Here is an 18,176-nt window from a genome sequence, read left to right on the forward strand (position 1 = left end):
ATACCATATCCATCTCCGCGGATTATATTTTCGAATGAATTTTACATTAAATGACTTACGCGACACATCGATTTAGTTGATTGTTTGCTTGAACACCAATTTGAAGTTGTTATTTTAAGTGCAGATGACAACTACAGTTCGGATTCCATGCAAGATCGGAACACACAATTTTGGAGGAGCACAACAATCTCGAGTGGTGCGTTAACACACTCATAATCAGAATCCTGGATCTTGCGTCCTGTTAAACATTGAACAAGAAAAAAAATGGGTTCTGATTTTCATTTCAAATGAAGACTCTCCATATTGCCATCGCGTGATTTTATGTATGGGATATGAGAGATTCTATTTTCAATGAGCTTGATTTTATACCACATATTCATTTCCAAAAAGAGTGGTATAAAATGGATGAGCTGTTTTATTGAACATTTCGTGTGTGCAAGTTATTTCATCAACCACGCTTTTAGCCGAGTAAATCACATTTAACTGTGTGACCACTGTACCTAAGTTCGTAATCATTTATTGACGACCAACATGGATCTTTACTACAACTCGACGTTACCTCCAGACGACATCACCATCATCGGCCAAGTCTTCAGCGACGATTACGACGACGACATCGAAGAGGTGGTTGGATCTTCGTACAGCGTCCCCCTCCTCGTCGCCTACATCATGTTCGCCCTCTTTGGATGTATTGGGAATATTCTCGTCATCGGCGCCGTGTTCGTTCACCATAAACTTCGTGTGCTTAGTAACACCTTCTTGGTCAACCTGGCGGTCGCCGACCTCAGCGTGTCAGCGGTCATCAACGGATTCGGTATACTTGGTCTCGTCAATGTCCGGTTCTTCGAAGACAAGCCAGCGCTCTGCGAAATCATCGGCATTGTTTGCGTAACAAGGTATCAATCATTATCATGTTTACCTCTTTAAAATGAATTACAATTAAATTACAGAAAAAATTACCTCTTAATCATTTTGGCACTTCACTTTAAACGAAATATGATTGTAAATGTACACGTTTAGATTTGCAACATTCCCTTTTGCATGAATAGAAGGTGGCATGTGTGATATAGGAATAGTTAAAGCCGAACAGATTACTAATACAAATTATGCGAAATGAAAGGAAGTGAAATCAAACTCTTACCAGAAATAACGTTTAAATTACGATTCTAAATTTTCTCTAAAGATATACTCATCGTAAAGGAGTAGACGTAATAGAAAATCTGATATTTGCTATCTTGATTCGCTCACTGTTCAACTCCGTTTCATTATGCTGATGTAGAATGACCTAATTTACTAAGGTTTCATACAGTTCCTCTTTCTTAATGACATAATAGAATGTGATTGGGGAAATGTCCTTCTGACACTGGCTTTCAAAAAATAAATCAATTCCAGGTACCTGTATTCCCTTTAATATTACCCCCCCCCCCTCGAATTTGCCTCGTAGCTATACGTCCAGCCAATCCCTAACCCAGTTTAAAAACATCTTGCCACCCTCGACTGCCCTCCTCCTATACGCAAGGCCTTGATACCCCCATGACAATGAGCAAATCGATCCCTCTTTCATGCAGAATATTTTACTGTAAAAGGTACATGATTTATCAATCATGTTCAAATATGATATGTAAATCAATTTAATGTTTCGACAGCTGATATTTATCAATCCTAATGAATGAAAATGGACAGTAAAATGATGACCACGCTCACGGTCGTTTGTTTTGTTCAATGATATTTATGTTGAGTCAGCTTAGAACGCTTTTCAAGTGTAAGGGATGCAGTTAAATTTGTGTTTCAGTACGTTCCTTTCTTTCTTTCTTTATCTCTTTGGATGGAGATCTATCGAACTTGTAATTTATGTTTTAACATTCTTTTAATTATTTTGATTTTATCTGCCTCAACATTTATCATATACTTTTCAATTATGATAGAAATAGCACAATCAAAGGAAATATACTTCAGGAAGGTTGTAGTCAGATACACTGTAAAAAAAGAATTTGTTCATTGGTAATTTTTACGTATTTTTCCATGTAGAATTTACTTGAAAACATTAGTTTTGCCACTTACGCACTAAATTTAAGTCTTGCTAACTCAAACTTTCAATTTAGTAGAACATACGTGGAATATTTAAGTAAAATCAAATACATAAGAACTTTAAGTAATTTCAGCTTGTATTAATTTAGTAATTTTAACTCAAAATCAGAAATTATACGTATTACTCAAACAATTTATGTTGATTATTCTTATCTTTTTAAAGTAAGGACCGATGCAGTGCGTAATAGAAATATTTACATAATTTATGAATATTCATTAAGACCAAATTAAACTCTTTTTTAAATAAAACAATTCTTTTTTGTGGTTGAATGAAAATTTAAGGACTTTAAAACATTTACTAATTCATTTAACATGGCTAAGCAAAGACAAGACAATTTTTAATTGTTACCCAGTTCAAAACAAATCAAAACTTGATATTTCAGGAAATTGTCAACCAATTTTTCTTTTAAGATGCTACGATCAAGTATATATAAAATTTGGAGCCTTTCAATATGTGTCGAATTGAAGCGTGTGTTAGTGATTAGTGATTAATCTTAAATAGAAGTAGTGAATGATTAGTGGATGTTACTTGGTAGATTTAATGTAACTCGATTTAACTGAGTAAAAATTTATTCAGCAAAATAAGTAAACTCTACTTAAGATGCCGTAAGTAATATTTACTTAATAAAAATAAGGCAATTCTTTTCCTCAATTTTATTGAGTTATTTCGACTATTATTTTTTTACAGTGTAGTTTCCAGTATTAGTCTTTAAAAAAAAAATAATAATAATAGTAGGAACACTTATAACGCTCCGGTTTCCATCACTGAGCAATCCATTAGGGATGCTCATGGCGCATAGTCACATGAACATGAACAAAGTGAAATCGGGTATGGTGGCTCAGTGGTAAGAGCGCCCGCCTCATAAACGGGAGGTCGTGGCTAATAACATAACGTAGTAATAACATATTATGTTATGCAGGGCCCGCTGGAAGAGCAGTTTCATAATTGAAGTGGCTATCCGTTATTATTATTATTATTATTATTATTATTATTATTATCATTAGTATTATTATTATATGATACACTACCCTTAATATTTAGCAATATGTGACATTGAACAAGTTTGTCTTGAGTGCGGTTTTCAATTCATTGACAGATAACAGATTACGAATAGATTGGGGCAATTTGTTCCAAAGTAATGGACCGGCATGTGAAAAAGCTAGGGTAATAATTTCCAAAGCTCTCTCAAAGTACATAGAGACGTTATGCGCTTTTCAAAAACCGAATATTATTATTATATTATCCCCCCAAGGATTTCGAGTTTGCGGTACAACCAATAAAGATGAATTTGATGATCTGAGATGTCTAGAAGAATTGTATAGGTTAATCAAACTACGATTATGCTGAGGGGCAGACAGGTCTATTTCAAGAATAAAATACAAGCATGATTAACTTATAATCTATATATTGAACAGGAGGCCAATGAAGAGACTGTAATACTGGCGTTATATGGTTTCTCTTAGGGGGACAAAGGATATTAAAGTGACTTGGTAACATTGTTGAAGGTTGATGAAAGAATTGCTTAATTTTTGTATAAAATGTTACTTACTATATTCCTTCTACTGTACTAATCCTCTGACACGCAAAGAATCCTGAAAAAATGCTCAAACCACGAAGATATCTATGGTTTCTTTGAAGTAGTCGATGTATGACACCCTCTAACAGTGATTAACAGTAAATTCTCCCAACCATTTATGAATTTTCCCAACCGTTTTTCCATGAAAAAGAGACATAAAACATGCACTGCAGGCTACAAAAAAAAAATGTCAACACTTAAATGTCTGAAATGGAATGTAGAGCCATTTAATTGCTTTGTGACGATTTCCATTCACCTAAAATGTAATTAAATTGAAATAATATATACAATTAAGGAACTTCGATCAGATCATTTTTTTCCAATTTGTACCATGAATAATGGTCCGTTTTCACTCAAATTTTCAGATTATCTTTAATTGTACATCTAGCATTGAAGTCACTACCTTAGCACCGCTATCTCTCATCTGAACAATGTTATCAAGTCCCTTTAAACAGACGAGCTGCGGTGTTTTGTAATTGCTAAACATACTGTGGAGGAAGCTAACAAGGGCAAAATCTTGTTGTGTATATGATACCTGCTTTGTATAGAAAAAAACAGGCAAAGACAAAGTGAGAACAAATAGGGAAATTTATGATTATGATGAAGAGAGAGAGAGAGAGAGAGAGAGCGCGCGCATGTGTGTGTGCGTTTGTGAGGGTGTGTGTGTGTATACGAGAGAGGAATGGAGAGAAGAAGAAAAAGTAGAATTAGAGAAATAAATATGACTGTAACTTACAGTTGTATATCTTTCTACATTACATCAATAATTCTAAAATGCTCGTTTAAAAATCATTTTTTAAATTTGAAATTGTGTTTATCATAAACCTGAAAATCCTGGCAAAATTACAACTTTACTACGAGCAATGTCGGTTTAAAAGGCTGGAAAATGAAAAAAACTTCTAAAATTATCTTCCACATATTTAACCAAAATGTCGTATTAATGTTTAGGAGATCAAAAGAAAGAGGAAAAGTAAGTTCGCAATTCAATTTCCCCTATTTATAAGAGAGTATCTTTCTTAGTTTAAATGTTAAAACAAGATATCTCATTCGTCGTTGGCTGTTGGTCTTGTTATGGTTTTATAATTGGTCAATTCAATAAGAAGTATATGAACATAATATATTATTTTATTTTCTTCATAATGATCTCGGAAGAAAACTATGCAAGATATATATGAAAGTGAAGCTACCAAATAGAAGAACCAGAAGTAACATCTCTCTCATGTTTCTTCATACGAAGAGAGAGATGAGTCGGGCTGGGACGTTATTAACACCGCAGGGCAGAGATACAACGACCAACTTTCAGATTCAATATCATACTTAGCAGTTGTTCAATAATGTTGCCTCTCTAACATTCAGACCGCTATACCAATAAAAAGTTCACGATCCATTGCTGTTTCTTTGCGCTTAAAACCTAGGCAAAACAATCAATGTTTTGAGGCAAAAATCTTATTGATTTCCAGTGGCATAGCATGGGTCGTGCCATCGAGGGGGGGGGGGGGGGTAGGTCTTACTCGATAAATTAAATGCAAATTATTACACCCCAACGACTTGGAGGGGCGGGTTAGTTTTTATCCAAAAAAAATATTTTCTCCCCATTCTCGTGCCCTGTTTACCCCCTCCCCCCTTGCGGTATTCGATTGGGGGCGGGGGACTTGCCAATACAATAAAACCACCGTTTAATCTCCAAGGCTTTGAACCATGGAGTTATTTTTAGACCCTTTTTTTCTTTCATTTAACAAAAATCAGAAGTGTCTCATTTTTTAAGCAGTGTTCTAACAATCATGACAGTGCACAGCAAGGGATTGCAAGTGGGGTTTGTCAAGGTTAAATGGTACCTGAGAAGGTTAACTAAATTAGAAGGACTACATAGCTGCTCTATTTGTTTAATAAAGGAATCTTTTGAGTGACTGAGCGAATGTGAAAGCCAGCAACACCACCGCGTAGAATCCTCTATACACAAGAGAAATAAAGAATTACTGCCCTTGATGTGGGAATATGATATTAAAAGTAAGCAAAATATACTGCCTTTTTCATCGCCCCAAGGAGGTCAGTTGTCATAAAAGCAGCAAGAATGGAAAACAACATTATACCCCACCTTGATTTTTGTTTAAAGATCGGATTTTTTGGTTTCTTTTGCCGTAATTGCTAATGACAAAATGTTTTCCCCATTTAATGATGTCGGTGAAGGTTGATTGTAATGCAGCAGTGTCTGCACGAGAGCTCATATTTTTTTTCATTAAGAATGTGTGGGTTAAAAGTTGCATTTTTATTAAATTCCCCTTGGATAGAGGGGAGGATGAAAGCAAAATTTAAACCTAATGAATATCAGTCAAATACATCCGTATTATAAGTTTCAAGATTACCTTAATATTATGATGCGCCGCTAATATTTGGTATGACTATTTCCATTGGAGTCAGAGTACCTATGTTTCCTCTTTCGCTGTTTTTATTATATATTTTGGTTCATAATTTCATCAATCACGGTCCCATGAACATTGTTAAACTTGAATTTAAAAGTGCTTATTAAAGGCGTATCGTACTCTGACAAACCGTGCTGCTGTAATTGTGAATTATTAAAAGGAAATCCTTTTTCATTAAGAGAAAAAAGTGAGAAAAAATCATTAAAATGAAGTCATTCATATTCGATATGGATAGCGAAATCTATGAATATAACTGGATATAATTTCAATAAACATAGCCTTGATTCTGTATTTGCAATGCATATGATAATATATTAATGAACTGTGATAGATATCAATTCAGCCCACCGTTGATGATTTAACGAGCTCGAAAGTTTTTAACGAATTAATTGCCACGACTTGCATTTGAGATTATAGTGAAAACTTATAAGCCGATTATGTTGGTGTTATACTGTCCAATTTAATATATTGATATGTTTGTCCTGTTTGTTTTTTAGCCATAATGTTGCATGTTCAGAGACGCTTTTGTACAATCGATGTTTATGGATTCAAACCATGTATCGAAACATTATTCAACAATGGTTTATTAATCCAATCATACTTGTATCATTCATCGTAATCATTTACATAGAAAGCTGTCAAGACTGTTTTTCATATTTATGTGTTATATTAGCATCATAAGTAATATTAAAAAAATATACGTCATGTTGAAAGCAAGCAAACATTATACTAAGAAAGTAAATAGAAATGGCATTTTATCGTCATTTAGTATAGGAAGGTTGGAAAGTTGCACAGTGCTCAGCTTAAACATGAGCGTACCTGAAAAAACGTTGCACCCATTATTAAAATTACCAACATTGATTACAAATTGGGATATAAACGTACCTAAAAACTTATCATGACGCCGTTAAAAAAAAATCATGAGTAATGAAAACTTCAGACGTTCAAATTCATTAAATACAATGTTGATAGGTTTCAGTATGATGAACTTATAAGAACGTCTGATAACCGTAACCACCATAATGTAAGCCTCGCTGTTTAAATACACGAAACCATGGTGATCTATTTTCTTTCATTAGATGATCCAGAATATGAAATATGAGGAACAGGCGACGAAAGTCGGAATCTTTTGATCAATAATATTATGCATAGACACAACATTTAGAACAACTTGCATAGATACATAAAGCTAGCATCATGCAAAGTTCTAAATTTGAATTTACATTATAAATCACAGTTTTTATTGCGAATTTAGTTTGCACTAAAATATGCCCCGTTTCCCTCTTTCAATACAGACAGTAGTTATTTCATTGTTTCATGCAGATCTTGCTATTCAATCGGTAATACTCAACAATCTTTAATGATACATGTAAGATACCGACTATACTCTTACTTTATTACATGTTTCGATTACAGTGTCTTTGAATTCTGTCTCTCATTGGTACACATTAGATTAGTTTTCTTTCTCTCTTCAAGTATTACAATCCCATTTTAACCAAGATTATTATTAGTGCGCCAATGCAAGTAGGTAAGTGTGATGCCTGTTAGTACTAAACGATGCTCCAATTTAAATTATAAATATCTTTATTCGAGTGTGGTTGTAAAGAAAAATGGCAATTTCTCGGTTATCTCAAAATTTATTTTTTTGTTCAGGGAAAAAAATGTTTTGTCCCATAATATATACGCATTGTTGAAACTCAAATTCTTGGAAGAGAGTTTTCGCCCACGGCAGTTAAATGTATTTCATTCCTTTATTATTTTGCTCATATTTATTATTCAATCTTTGTAACTGTTAGAGGTCTACTTTTTGATAGACTTGTTTATGATATGAAGACGATTTTTTAAATTTTATTTCACTATTGATTTCCCGTTCAATTACCGGGCTGATCTTTTTCACCTCGAATCATGCATCGCACATAACATTTTAATAACAATTTTGCGAAAGGTCACTGTGGTCAAGTGATGTATATTTCGCCATAGTAAGCTGAATGTTAGTTTACAGTTGAATGGTTTGAAATTTGTCTGCATGATCCCCACTTAAGCTTTCGCCCTAATCTAATTTGATTTTATAGATTGAATTTTTAATGAAAAATGTTGGATACCTGTAGATATATCGCATAATTATATTAATTTCAGTTAACACCAAATTTTGTTTGGCTATTCTACTGATTGGAACTGCGTTGATAAATATGACAATCAAAATAGGAATTTAAATCAAGAATTGTCACTGCATCTATCCAATAGTGTTTTAAATCTTATGAACAACACATGACACCATTTCTTTGAACGATTCTTTTTTTTTCTTTACGTATAATTTCATTTGTTGCCCTAGGTTAAACGCTAATATTAGCTTTAATTAAGGCATTCTATATGCCTGTCCAGGTGTAGAAATGGATACTCGATATATCCCTAACGTCACCAGGGTTTGAATTGGTTTGAACTGGCTTCAATACTCAATCTTCAAATCAAATTTAAAGACCATGAGTGTTTGGATAACCACCTAAGAACCTAAGATAAAGAATTTTGTTTTTTACGTATACATGGAGTTTTGTATTTATAACAAAAAATGGAGAAATAAACAATGCCACTACCAATTGACATTAATTCCCTTTCTGCAATAAAAAATAAAAGCATTTCACTTTATTCTCTGCCCCATATTCTTGGAAAATAATACTCCAAAAGGAATCTGGCGTCTTGTTGGTTAAGGTTTCAGGGACTTCGGTTCTTCATGCCTATTGCTTAAGATTTGAAATTGTCTATAATAGTCCTGAACGACCCATTGAAGATATGGCTCTGGACATTTACATTTGAAATATCGGACATTTATTGTGAGCTCAGGGTGACGAGGATATTTAGCGTTTCTTGGCCTGGTTTCGAACTATTTTGTATTCGGACATTACCGTCATTGCTTGAAATTTGACTCTTCAATGCGGCGATTTTCTGGTTATCAAAACAGACAGCAAAGGGCAATTTTCTTTGAGAGCTATCTGGTGATGTTTTTCCATCTCTTCTTGCGGTTCATTTACGTCGTTTTGAACTGTACGGTGACTCGGCAAGAAGATGGTCGAAGCTATCTTTGTATTATCTCTCATTGTGGCGATAAGTTGGGAACTGGAAATTATTTGTTCATTAATTGCATTATAGAAATTTGGAAAGGTACTCTTTTTTCTTTTCAAAAGATGGGCCTACTAAATTTTGATTGAAATTTACTTTACTTTCTGATAATGCTGTTTAAATTATTTTTTAAAAAGGAGGAGAAATTCGGACGACAAAACTTTTGTTGGGAACACCATGACTTTAATTTTCTTCTGAATTTCTATATAGGGATAGGTAAGGTGATATTCGAGGGGCTTTGAGGAGGGGAATTTGGTTTTGGAGTTCTTGAATTAATTTTCTACATGTGCCTAGCGAGAATCTTGGGGGCTTGAAGATTTGTGTGTGTTTTTTTTTTTTTGGGGGGGGGGGGGGGAGGAACTTGTGCACCCCATCCTCCCCCCCCCCCCCCAAAAAAAAAAAATAGAAATCGCCACTCAGTTCGAGTGCACCTTTAAAAAGTTGTAGCACTCCATGCTGAGTCCAGTAACATAAATCAGACTTACAATATATCGTTCAATATTTTGTTTCTCCAATCATGCTGAAGTTAAGTGTTTGTTTCCATCTATCTGTATAGCGTATAGCGTATAGCGTAACATTAATGCAATAATAAGTTAGACCTACTATCCATTTTAAATTTACGGTTAACTGAAGGAGATATGATTAATATTGGGGGAGTATAAATCAATCGCGACTCTTTAGGATACAGAGCCCAAGTCTTAATATTCTCTTCCCAGTTGGTCCTTGGTATCGCTCTTGGTCTACCAAGCTGCGCCACTAATTAATATGAAACAATAAAATAGTCACATAGTGAAAAGTTAAATCTTCATTAAGATGCCCCATGAACAATTATAAGGCTTGATAAATAAGTATGTACATCTAATAACATCTCTTTCAGGTAGATAGGGAGAAAGACCACAATTTCTCGAGCAACTCTTGTTCACGCTCTGCAAAGGTTTGGACGTGACATTAATGAATTGAATAGTGCGTTTCTTTAAATTGAAAAAAGGGGGAAAAAGGGGGAAAACCATATTTTTACATCAATAACTAAACTAATTATTGTTTCCCGATATAATCTTATTATCATGCCAACGTTCAATAACACGATTTCGTATGATACCACATTATGATATGATAGTGTCATTGATGAATTTGAAGTTTTAAGGGAGTGATGTCGGAAATAGTTAACGCTCAGAAGTGATGTATAATCACATTCCGTTTAAGTAAGATGCAAAGAAATTAAAAAAAAAAAACGAAGGATAAAGACACAACGCAAAGATAAGTGATATTTCGTAATGTTTCTAAATTTATCTTTCAATGTTTCACGCAACCTTAAATGAGATGTGAGTCCGTAATTGCCCCCAATGGACAGGCCAATGGGAGTAAAAGACCAACAGGAAATGAAACCAGATTGAGAATCAGCATGCCCAATTAATGGTCGTAGAAACCCACTCTCGTGCACAAATCAAATTCTACATTGCTGGTTTAATATGCTTTTAGTTCATATCATAAAACAATGTGGTATCATATGAAATGGGATAGCAAGACATGTTTATGATAAAATATAATAAATGTAGTTATGTTTATTTGCTGATATGTTGCTAAAGAACTTTAGGTTCCTTTAATATTAAGAAACACATTGTATGTTCAGCATCGAACAAATACCGGCCCAGAATAAACGAGAATCATTGTTCCGATTCGCCCGAGGTTTGTACAGACAAGTAGGCGCTGATTATTACACGGATTCTTATTTATAACGAAGGTCACAGAGACTGATGAACCAACTGTGGTGTACATCACTTTAGCATGCTGATTTTTTTTAAATATTCAAGGGGCAGGAATGGCATTTAAAAGTAGAAGGGGAACATGGATTGTGAGATTCAGACAGCCCTAGGAGGTATAAAAAGAACTAAGAACGCACAACGATGACAAAATGAGAAAATACGTTTAACAGTTTATAGACCTTGTCTGCTATAATGATGATTCGAGGGCTTTTCTTGGAACTTCGTTTTGGATTTGTTTCCAGCAATGCACAGGTACTCCCGTTTGAAATAGTGCTAAGTAAATGTAACAAGTGGAGAGAGAGACAAAGAGAGAGAGAGAGAGAGAGACACACACACACACACACACACACACACACAGATACAGAGAGACAGACACAGAGAGAGAGAGAGAGAGAGGGGGATGTAGGGGATGGGGGGGGGGGTAGGAGCTACAAGCAAAAAATAAAAATTTTGAAGATAACTCTTTAGAATAATAAATCAATGATTAAATGACATCTGTAGTATGGAGCCTACAGTGAGATTGAAAGGGGCATCAGGTCTGGCTCATTAATTTAGGACATTTACAAAGTTATTAGGAATAATGGTTATTTGATATATCAAACACTTGATTGGAAAATGTTTCATTTGAGTTTCCCTAACACTCTTACCTCCCCCCCCCCCCCCCTCCCCCTCCGTGTATACTTCGGTATATTTAATAAAAACCTCTTTTAAAAATAAAACTTAAACAAAAAAAAGCCGAGGAGTGACATCACTTATATAATGTTAGATTTAAATATTTTTAATATTTTATTTGATATCGGCAACTGACCGATGTCAGTTTTTTTTTAAATAGTTATGTTACACTTTTTGTATTAAGAATATTGGAGGATGCGCATCGTTATATCAGCCTTGATAGTCCGTCTATCTATCTAAGGAAGATTTGAAGTTATTCACAGATATAATTTATACTCAGCTAGATCCAAAGGTTTCGTAATAACTCGGCCTCCAAAATGGAGCATCTCGTTTTCTTATAATTAGGATGATGTAATGCGGGTTACACAAACCTTTTATAAACCGTTATCCAATACGTGGATGTGCACGCTGGTTGAGCGTTGTGTGCTTTTCAAATAACTTAATCACACTGCATTATTCATCCAACCAACACCAACATCAACATCAAGTCATTCCAGAGATGCTTTCTTATCGCTGCCCAACAAGCGGGAGATACCATCATCACAATAAACGTCTAATTAACATCTCATCCCAGTGTACCTCGAGATATGCCTGCATAGGTGTGTCAATATAAAACCAGTCGGACGCAATTCTTTCCGGCTCGTTACGTAACGTTCATCATTATTCTTCCGTATGCTCTAGAAAGTATAAACTCTGTACTCTCTTAGAGATAAAAATAAGTACCGGCCGTGCACTTAAACTTTGAAAGGAAATGTCTGGAGGCAATTAAGAGAGGATGACTACGTAGGACATAAGAAATTGATGTTTACTGTTAGGTTTTGAATTGAGTCAAATGAAAATAAATTGCACTCCTGCAGAAAATCGCATGCACTGTACTCAGAAATATGTATGTAGGACCAGGGCATGTGAGTTCACCTCCCTGGTAGGACTACATGAGAGTTTGCTCCAAACATTAATTTATTAACATATTTCGAATATAAGGGCATTTGAAGAGTAATTCTACTTACGGGATCTTTCTACTATGATATTCTTCCGAACTTATTTACAGAGAATTAGAACACATGAAATAGTTTACATTTTCCATAACTCAACCTTTTCTTAAAGGGATTGGGTATGTTTGTCTCAGATTCTGAAACAAAATCCTGGATTTGCTTGTAACTCATGCTGCAATGATAATTATAAACCTTTAGGTCAGTCAGGAACCCATGAATTTTACAAGCCGATCGCCTGTCTGATTGTCAAGGTATTTATGATTGGAAATCGAAATTTCAAAATTCGTTTTCCTAACGGTTTTTTTTAAATAACACTACAGTCTAATAGGGGGAGATGGGTATGGTAAAGCCGGTCACTCATTTTTCAAAACTTTTTTAAGGCACTTCATGGTCATTTTGAAACGCAACTTTTTTTAGGGCTTCAATACTACACCATATCACAGACAGTGATAACACCTAGGGCCATGCATCTCAGATTTAACATTGTAACTTAAACGATGCTTTGGCGGAGGAGTGTAAATCCACCCTTTTAGGAGTTGTGATAGGAATCACTTTATTCTTGAGTTGAATTCATTTTATTTGTTGGTCAAATATACTCCACAGTTTTAATTATGAGAGAGATAGAGAGAGATGAGAAAGAGAAAGTGGAATCGGGTGGGATTAACGTTCTCCCAACGCTAACGTTTCTTTCTGTTATTCGGTAACCTAATACTAGATCAATCGTAAACATGCATTCTTGCGATCATAACAATATATAACCATCGCTTATCCATTCCCCAGCGTTTGCACAAATATCATGTTTTGAAATATCCACCAGTAACCTCTGCAAAATTAATGTTTAACGATATTGTCTCGTATATCATGAGGAGAAGCGAAATGTGATACACAGAGAGACGCCATTTTAAAATGGCAATCAACAGACACTTTTTTTATCCGGGGCACGTTCCCCAAGGCTATTTTTGTTATATATACGTGTACATCTTAAGCGTCTCGTTTTTTATAGGATATTTTGAAGAGGAAAAAAAAATAAGCGCGCTACTCTTCTGTTTTTTCGTTCAATAGTTGGTCGTCAGTCAGAGAGGAATATTTACATTATTGAAATCTAGCGAACAGCATTCGTCTCAGAAGAGAGTGCAATTTTCAAAAAACTTATATTCACAATAGCGCATCATTAACGTTTACAGGACCAATCTTGTTCTCTCTCCCTTCTCTTTCTCTTACGTTCCATTTCTATGTATTCTTTCCACCCACATTCTCTCTCTTTCACTCTATCCCGCCCACCCCCTTCTCTCATTCCTTCTACCTCTATTATCTTAGCTAAAAATAAAAAGTTCTGTGGATACCAAATTTGTAGAAATTTGAATTATGACAAGTTTTATTGATTTTAGGTTTTCATCCTCCGCCCCCCCCCCCCCCTCCCCTAAAAAGTTTGGGTTAGATGACAATCTTTTTCACCATGTTCACATGACTGTAACGCATAGTCCTCAAGTTAGAAGCATATAATTATGTCAAAGGAGAATTAGTTCCCCCTACGTCAGCACAAATGGAATATTAGTATTCTTTCAAGAGACAAAAACATATTTCATGTCTGATTCAAGGCGCCAGGGTATTCCACATGACAAAGGCATCGGTTAGTGACGAATGAATGTCGAGTAAAAGACTACCTATTATGCGAAATTCATTTACTTTATTTAATATATACTCACTTTGTTTCATTTCAACTGAAATCAAGGAATCGTATCCTACTCATCACATTAAAACACTTATCATTTAATACTTGCATTGATGGGAATCAGATGAATAAACGTAGGCATACAATTATATTTATTGGTGTAGGGGAAGATACAGCATTTTGTTATTTTAAGGAAGGGGGAGGGGGTGGGGCCTGCTTGTATCCGAAAAAACCATCACATAACAACAACAAAAACAATATCAATAATGATAATAACGATGATTATAATAATAATAATCACAATGATAATAAATATAACAATAATGATGATAATGATGATGTTAATAATATCAGTAATTATAATCATAATTATAATCAAAAGTAGAAGAAGAAGGAGAACAGTTAAAAGAAGGGGAAAAAGGAATATGATGATAATGAAGAAAGGAGAAGAAGAAAAAAGAAGAAGAAGAAAAAGAAGAAGACGAAAAAGATAAAGAAATAGAATTTGAATACAATTTTCAGACACCTTTCGGCTGAAAGTTTAAAAGGGTTAACGTTTTTCTTGTGTTCTTTGAATACGAAACTTGGGTTTCAGAGGTGGGGGCACTATCCTGTTGTGCCCCCTCCCCACCCGCTGGTGTGGGTGAATAAGGATAAACTCTTGTTGACAGGATGAATTATTAGAAAAAGTCGGTTCAGCCAGAAAGGAAATAGCCTTATGAGCATGATGAGCCCGACCCAAAACTATCAAGTAGTGACTGTCGACATCGCTTCGTCACTATATAGCCCGCACTGCAATCATGCATTAGAACAAATATCACTAAAAAGGAATATCGACAAATTCGTTAATTAAATCAGTCATTATGATAGGCCCTATATGACTATTGCGGTTTTATCTGTATTTTCTTTACTTTTTTTCTTCTGTTATAAATATTATTGTTGTTCTTCTAGTGCTGAGCATTATGTCATTTCCTTCATATGACTTTTATATACAACTTGTTTTTTTATTTACTTGGGATTTATTCTTTCTTTTTTTTTCTTCATTATGTAGCATAATGAAGAAGAATTAATTCCTGAAGAGAAAATGATATTTTGAAAAAAGGAAAAAGATTGTGTTTTTTTGTTCTTATTTCCATTGAAAAAAATACAATTTCACATAATATTAAGTTGCCATTAAATTTCCTCCTGAGTTGAAATGAATGAAAGATAAAGGCTATTTTGTTCCAGTTCTGAATTTCAATCTTCAATCCTGGGGCTTTGAAAATACGATTTAGCTGCAAGGTTGTGGTTTCAGCTTCATCTCAGTGGAATTCTCTGCCCTTGACGATCGGGAATACATCTTTCCGTTATGATTTTATGAGAGCCTTAAAGACATACCTGTTCTTATAGTGTAAAAACTCTTAGTTGGACGTGTCAGTGTGCAGGTAGTGGTGTTATTCGTCCTCTTTATTATGTTGATGTAGATTGTAGAGCGTACTCTTGTAATGTACAGCGCATAGAGAGTTAAGTGTTTATTATTATGCGCTAAATAAATCGAAAGTTATTATCATTATTAAAGTTGATTTAATTCAGACCTACGGAATCTCTAATACGGAGATAACCGCACAGTGCCCAGCCCGCGAGGGGGGGGGGGGGTACTCACATATTAAGACAAACGGGGGTGTGCCGCTCTAATGGGTCACTTTTTCACCAAAAAATCCCTAAACAAGGGTCCAATCTTTTACAAAAATAAACATGGGTCCGTTTTTCTCGAAAATTGTGAAAAATGGGCCTGACTTCGAGAAAAAAATCCGTCCAAACCAAATCTAATCCCCCCCCCCCCCGCGACAGTGCCCCCAATTCTGAAACCAAATTGACGTATTCAAAGTACAAAAGAAAATTGTTGAAATATTTTTGTAAATCTTATTTTATGTCCTATTTTCATGGAGAAATAGTAGGGAAAATTCAAAAATTGGTTGGGAGAATACATTGTTATAGGGTGTCGCACAGTGACGCCTTCAAAACAAATCTTAAAATATATATTTGCGGTTTGAGAATTTTTCAGGGTTTTCGCATGTAAGAGGTTTAGTACTGTAGAAGGAATATAATAATAATAATAATAACAATAATAATAATAGGCATTTGTATAGCGCCGTCTATCTAGACAATGCTATTCCGAGGCGCACAAGAAAAATAGAAAGAATGAGAAAGTTTGGACGAGAAAGTTCGGATAAGTGTCATAGTGCCAAGTACAGGTATTGTTAAAAAATACGATTTCAGCTTGGATTTAAAGGTCTCTGAGGAAGTTATGATTCTCAAATTAAATGGTAAACTATTCCAAAGACAAGGTGCTGCAGATGAAAAAGCCCTTTCACCACAGGCTACTCGTGTCTTTGGGATCTTAAGAAGATGCTGGTGTGATGATCTTAGACTACGAGCTGGTGTATAAAGCATAACAAGGTTTTAGTTTGGTGCTAATCCGTTTACAGCCTTCCATGTGAGAAAAAATGATTTTGAATTCTATGCGCTTGCGGATTGGCAACCAGTGCAGCTTTTTGAGAACAGGAGAAATGTGATCATATTTAGATGTCCCTGATAAAACCCTAATAAGTAATATTTCATACAAAAATTACGCAGTTTTTTCATCAACCTTCAACAATGTTACCGAGTCACTTTAAGACTGTAGTCTGGTTCTGGTTATGCACATATTTTGTTCATTTTCAAGCCCGTACATGTTTGTCTGAATGTTTTATCAAGTTGTTGTTCTTTTTTCCAATTTTCATGGGGAAAAGTATAATTTCACATAATGACACATACACTGTCGCTCATATAGTTTTATTCTATTTATGGAATTATTTTTACAATGATTTATTCCTAATAAATCTCGATAGTTAGATATTAGTATACATTCTCAGATTTTATTGAGTAATAATTTGCCAGTGATTGTTTTGTGTGACTGCTAACGCATGTGTATGCTACTATGCTTATCAACTAGGGGACCTACGCCCTTAAGACATATGTGACAGTAATGAGGATGAATGCCCCACAAAAGGGCACTAATATAGCACATCGACACGGTTTAGTTGATCCTATAGGGCATCACAGTTACGAGGCCATTGCTTTGCCACTGAACTATGACTGTACGCAGCGGGGGCTATAGGGAAGGGGGCAGTTCCCACAAATGAAGAAAAACAAATGCAATAAATTATAAATAATTCATTGAATTCCCCCCGGTCCCCGGAACAGAAAAAAATCTTCTGTGTGCCCATGCCTTGAGCCATAATGAATGGCCGTACTGAGGATTTTTATGTTGGGGACCGGCGGGAAATTCAATGAATTATTGATGATTTATTGCATTTTCTTTGTCTTTTTATTTGTGGGAACTGCCCCCTACCCTATCCTCGCTGCGTACAGTCATGGTTCAGTGGCAAAGCAATGGCCTCGTAACTGTGAGCCCCCATGGATCAAAACCGTGTCGATGTGCCATATTAGTGTACTTTTGCGGGGCATTAATCCTCATTACTGTCATTTATGACTTAAGGGCGTAGGTCCCCTTGTTGATATGCATAGTAGCATACACATGCGTTAAGCTGTCACGAAAAACAAACACTGGCAAATTATTATTCAATAAAATCTGAAAATGTATACTATTATCTAGATCTAGCCAACAAAAACAAAAAACAAAAAAAAATCTAGATCTAGCCTATTACGAATAAATTATTGTCAAAATAATCCCATAAATTGGGGTAAACAAAAATATCCCAACTATATGAGCGACAGTGTATTAAGTTGCCATTAAATATCTTTCTGGGTTGATGTGAATAAAAGATAAACACTATTTTATTTCACTTCTGAATTTTAATCTTCAAGCTTGGGGGCTTTAAAAACACAATTTAGAC

The 18,176-nt window shown here is 35.0% G+C and overlaps 1 protein-coding gene across 1 annotated transcript in view; it reads left to right on the forward strand.

The window, feature by feature from the left end:
- Positions 1-531: 531 nt before the first annotated feature.
- LOC579956 (melatonin receptor type 1A-like) overlaps positions 532-18,176 on the forward strand; it is a 23,070-nt gene continuing 5,425 nt past the window's right edge. The window contains exon 1 of the mRNA XM_780044.3: positions 532-896. Coding sequence (XP_785137.1) covers positions 532-896 — 365 coding nt within the window. The remainder of the gene's footprint in view (positions 897-18,176) is intronic.

This window comes from Strongylocentrotus purpuratus, unplaced genomic scaffold (assembly GCF_000002235.5).
Source record: "Strongylocentrotus purpuratus isolate Spur 01 unplaced genomic scaffold, Spur_5.0 spur5_scaffold_6, whole genome shotgun sequence".
Lineage (NCBI taxonomy): Eukaryota > Metazoa > Echinodermata > Echinoidea > Camarodonta > Strongylocentrotidae > Strongylocentrotus > Strongylocentrotus purpuratus.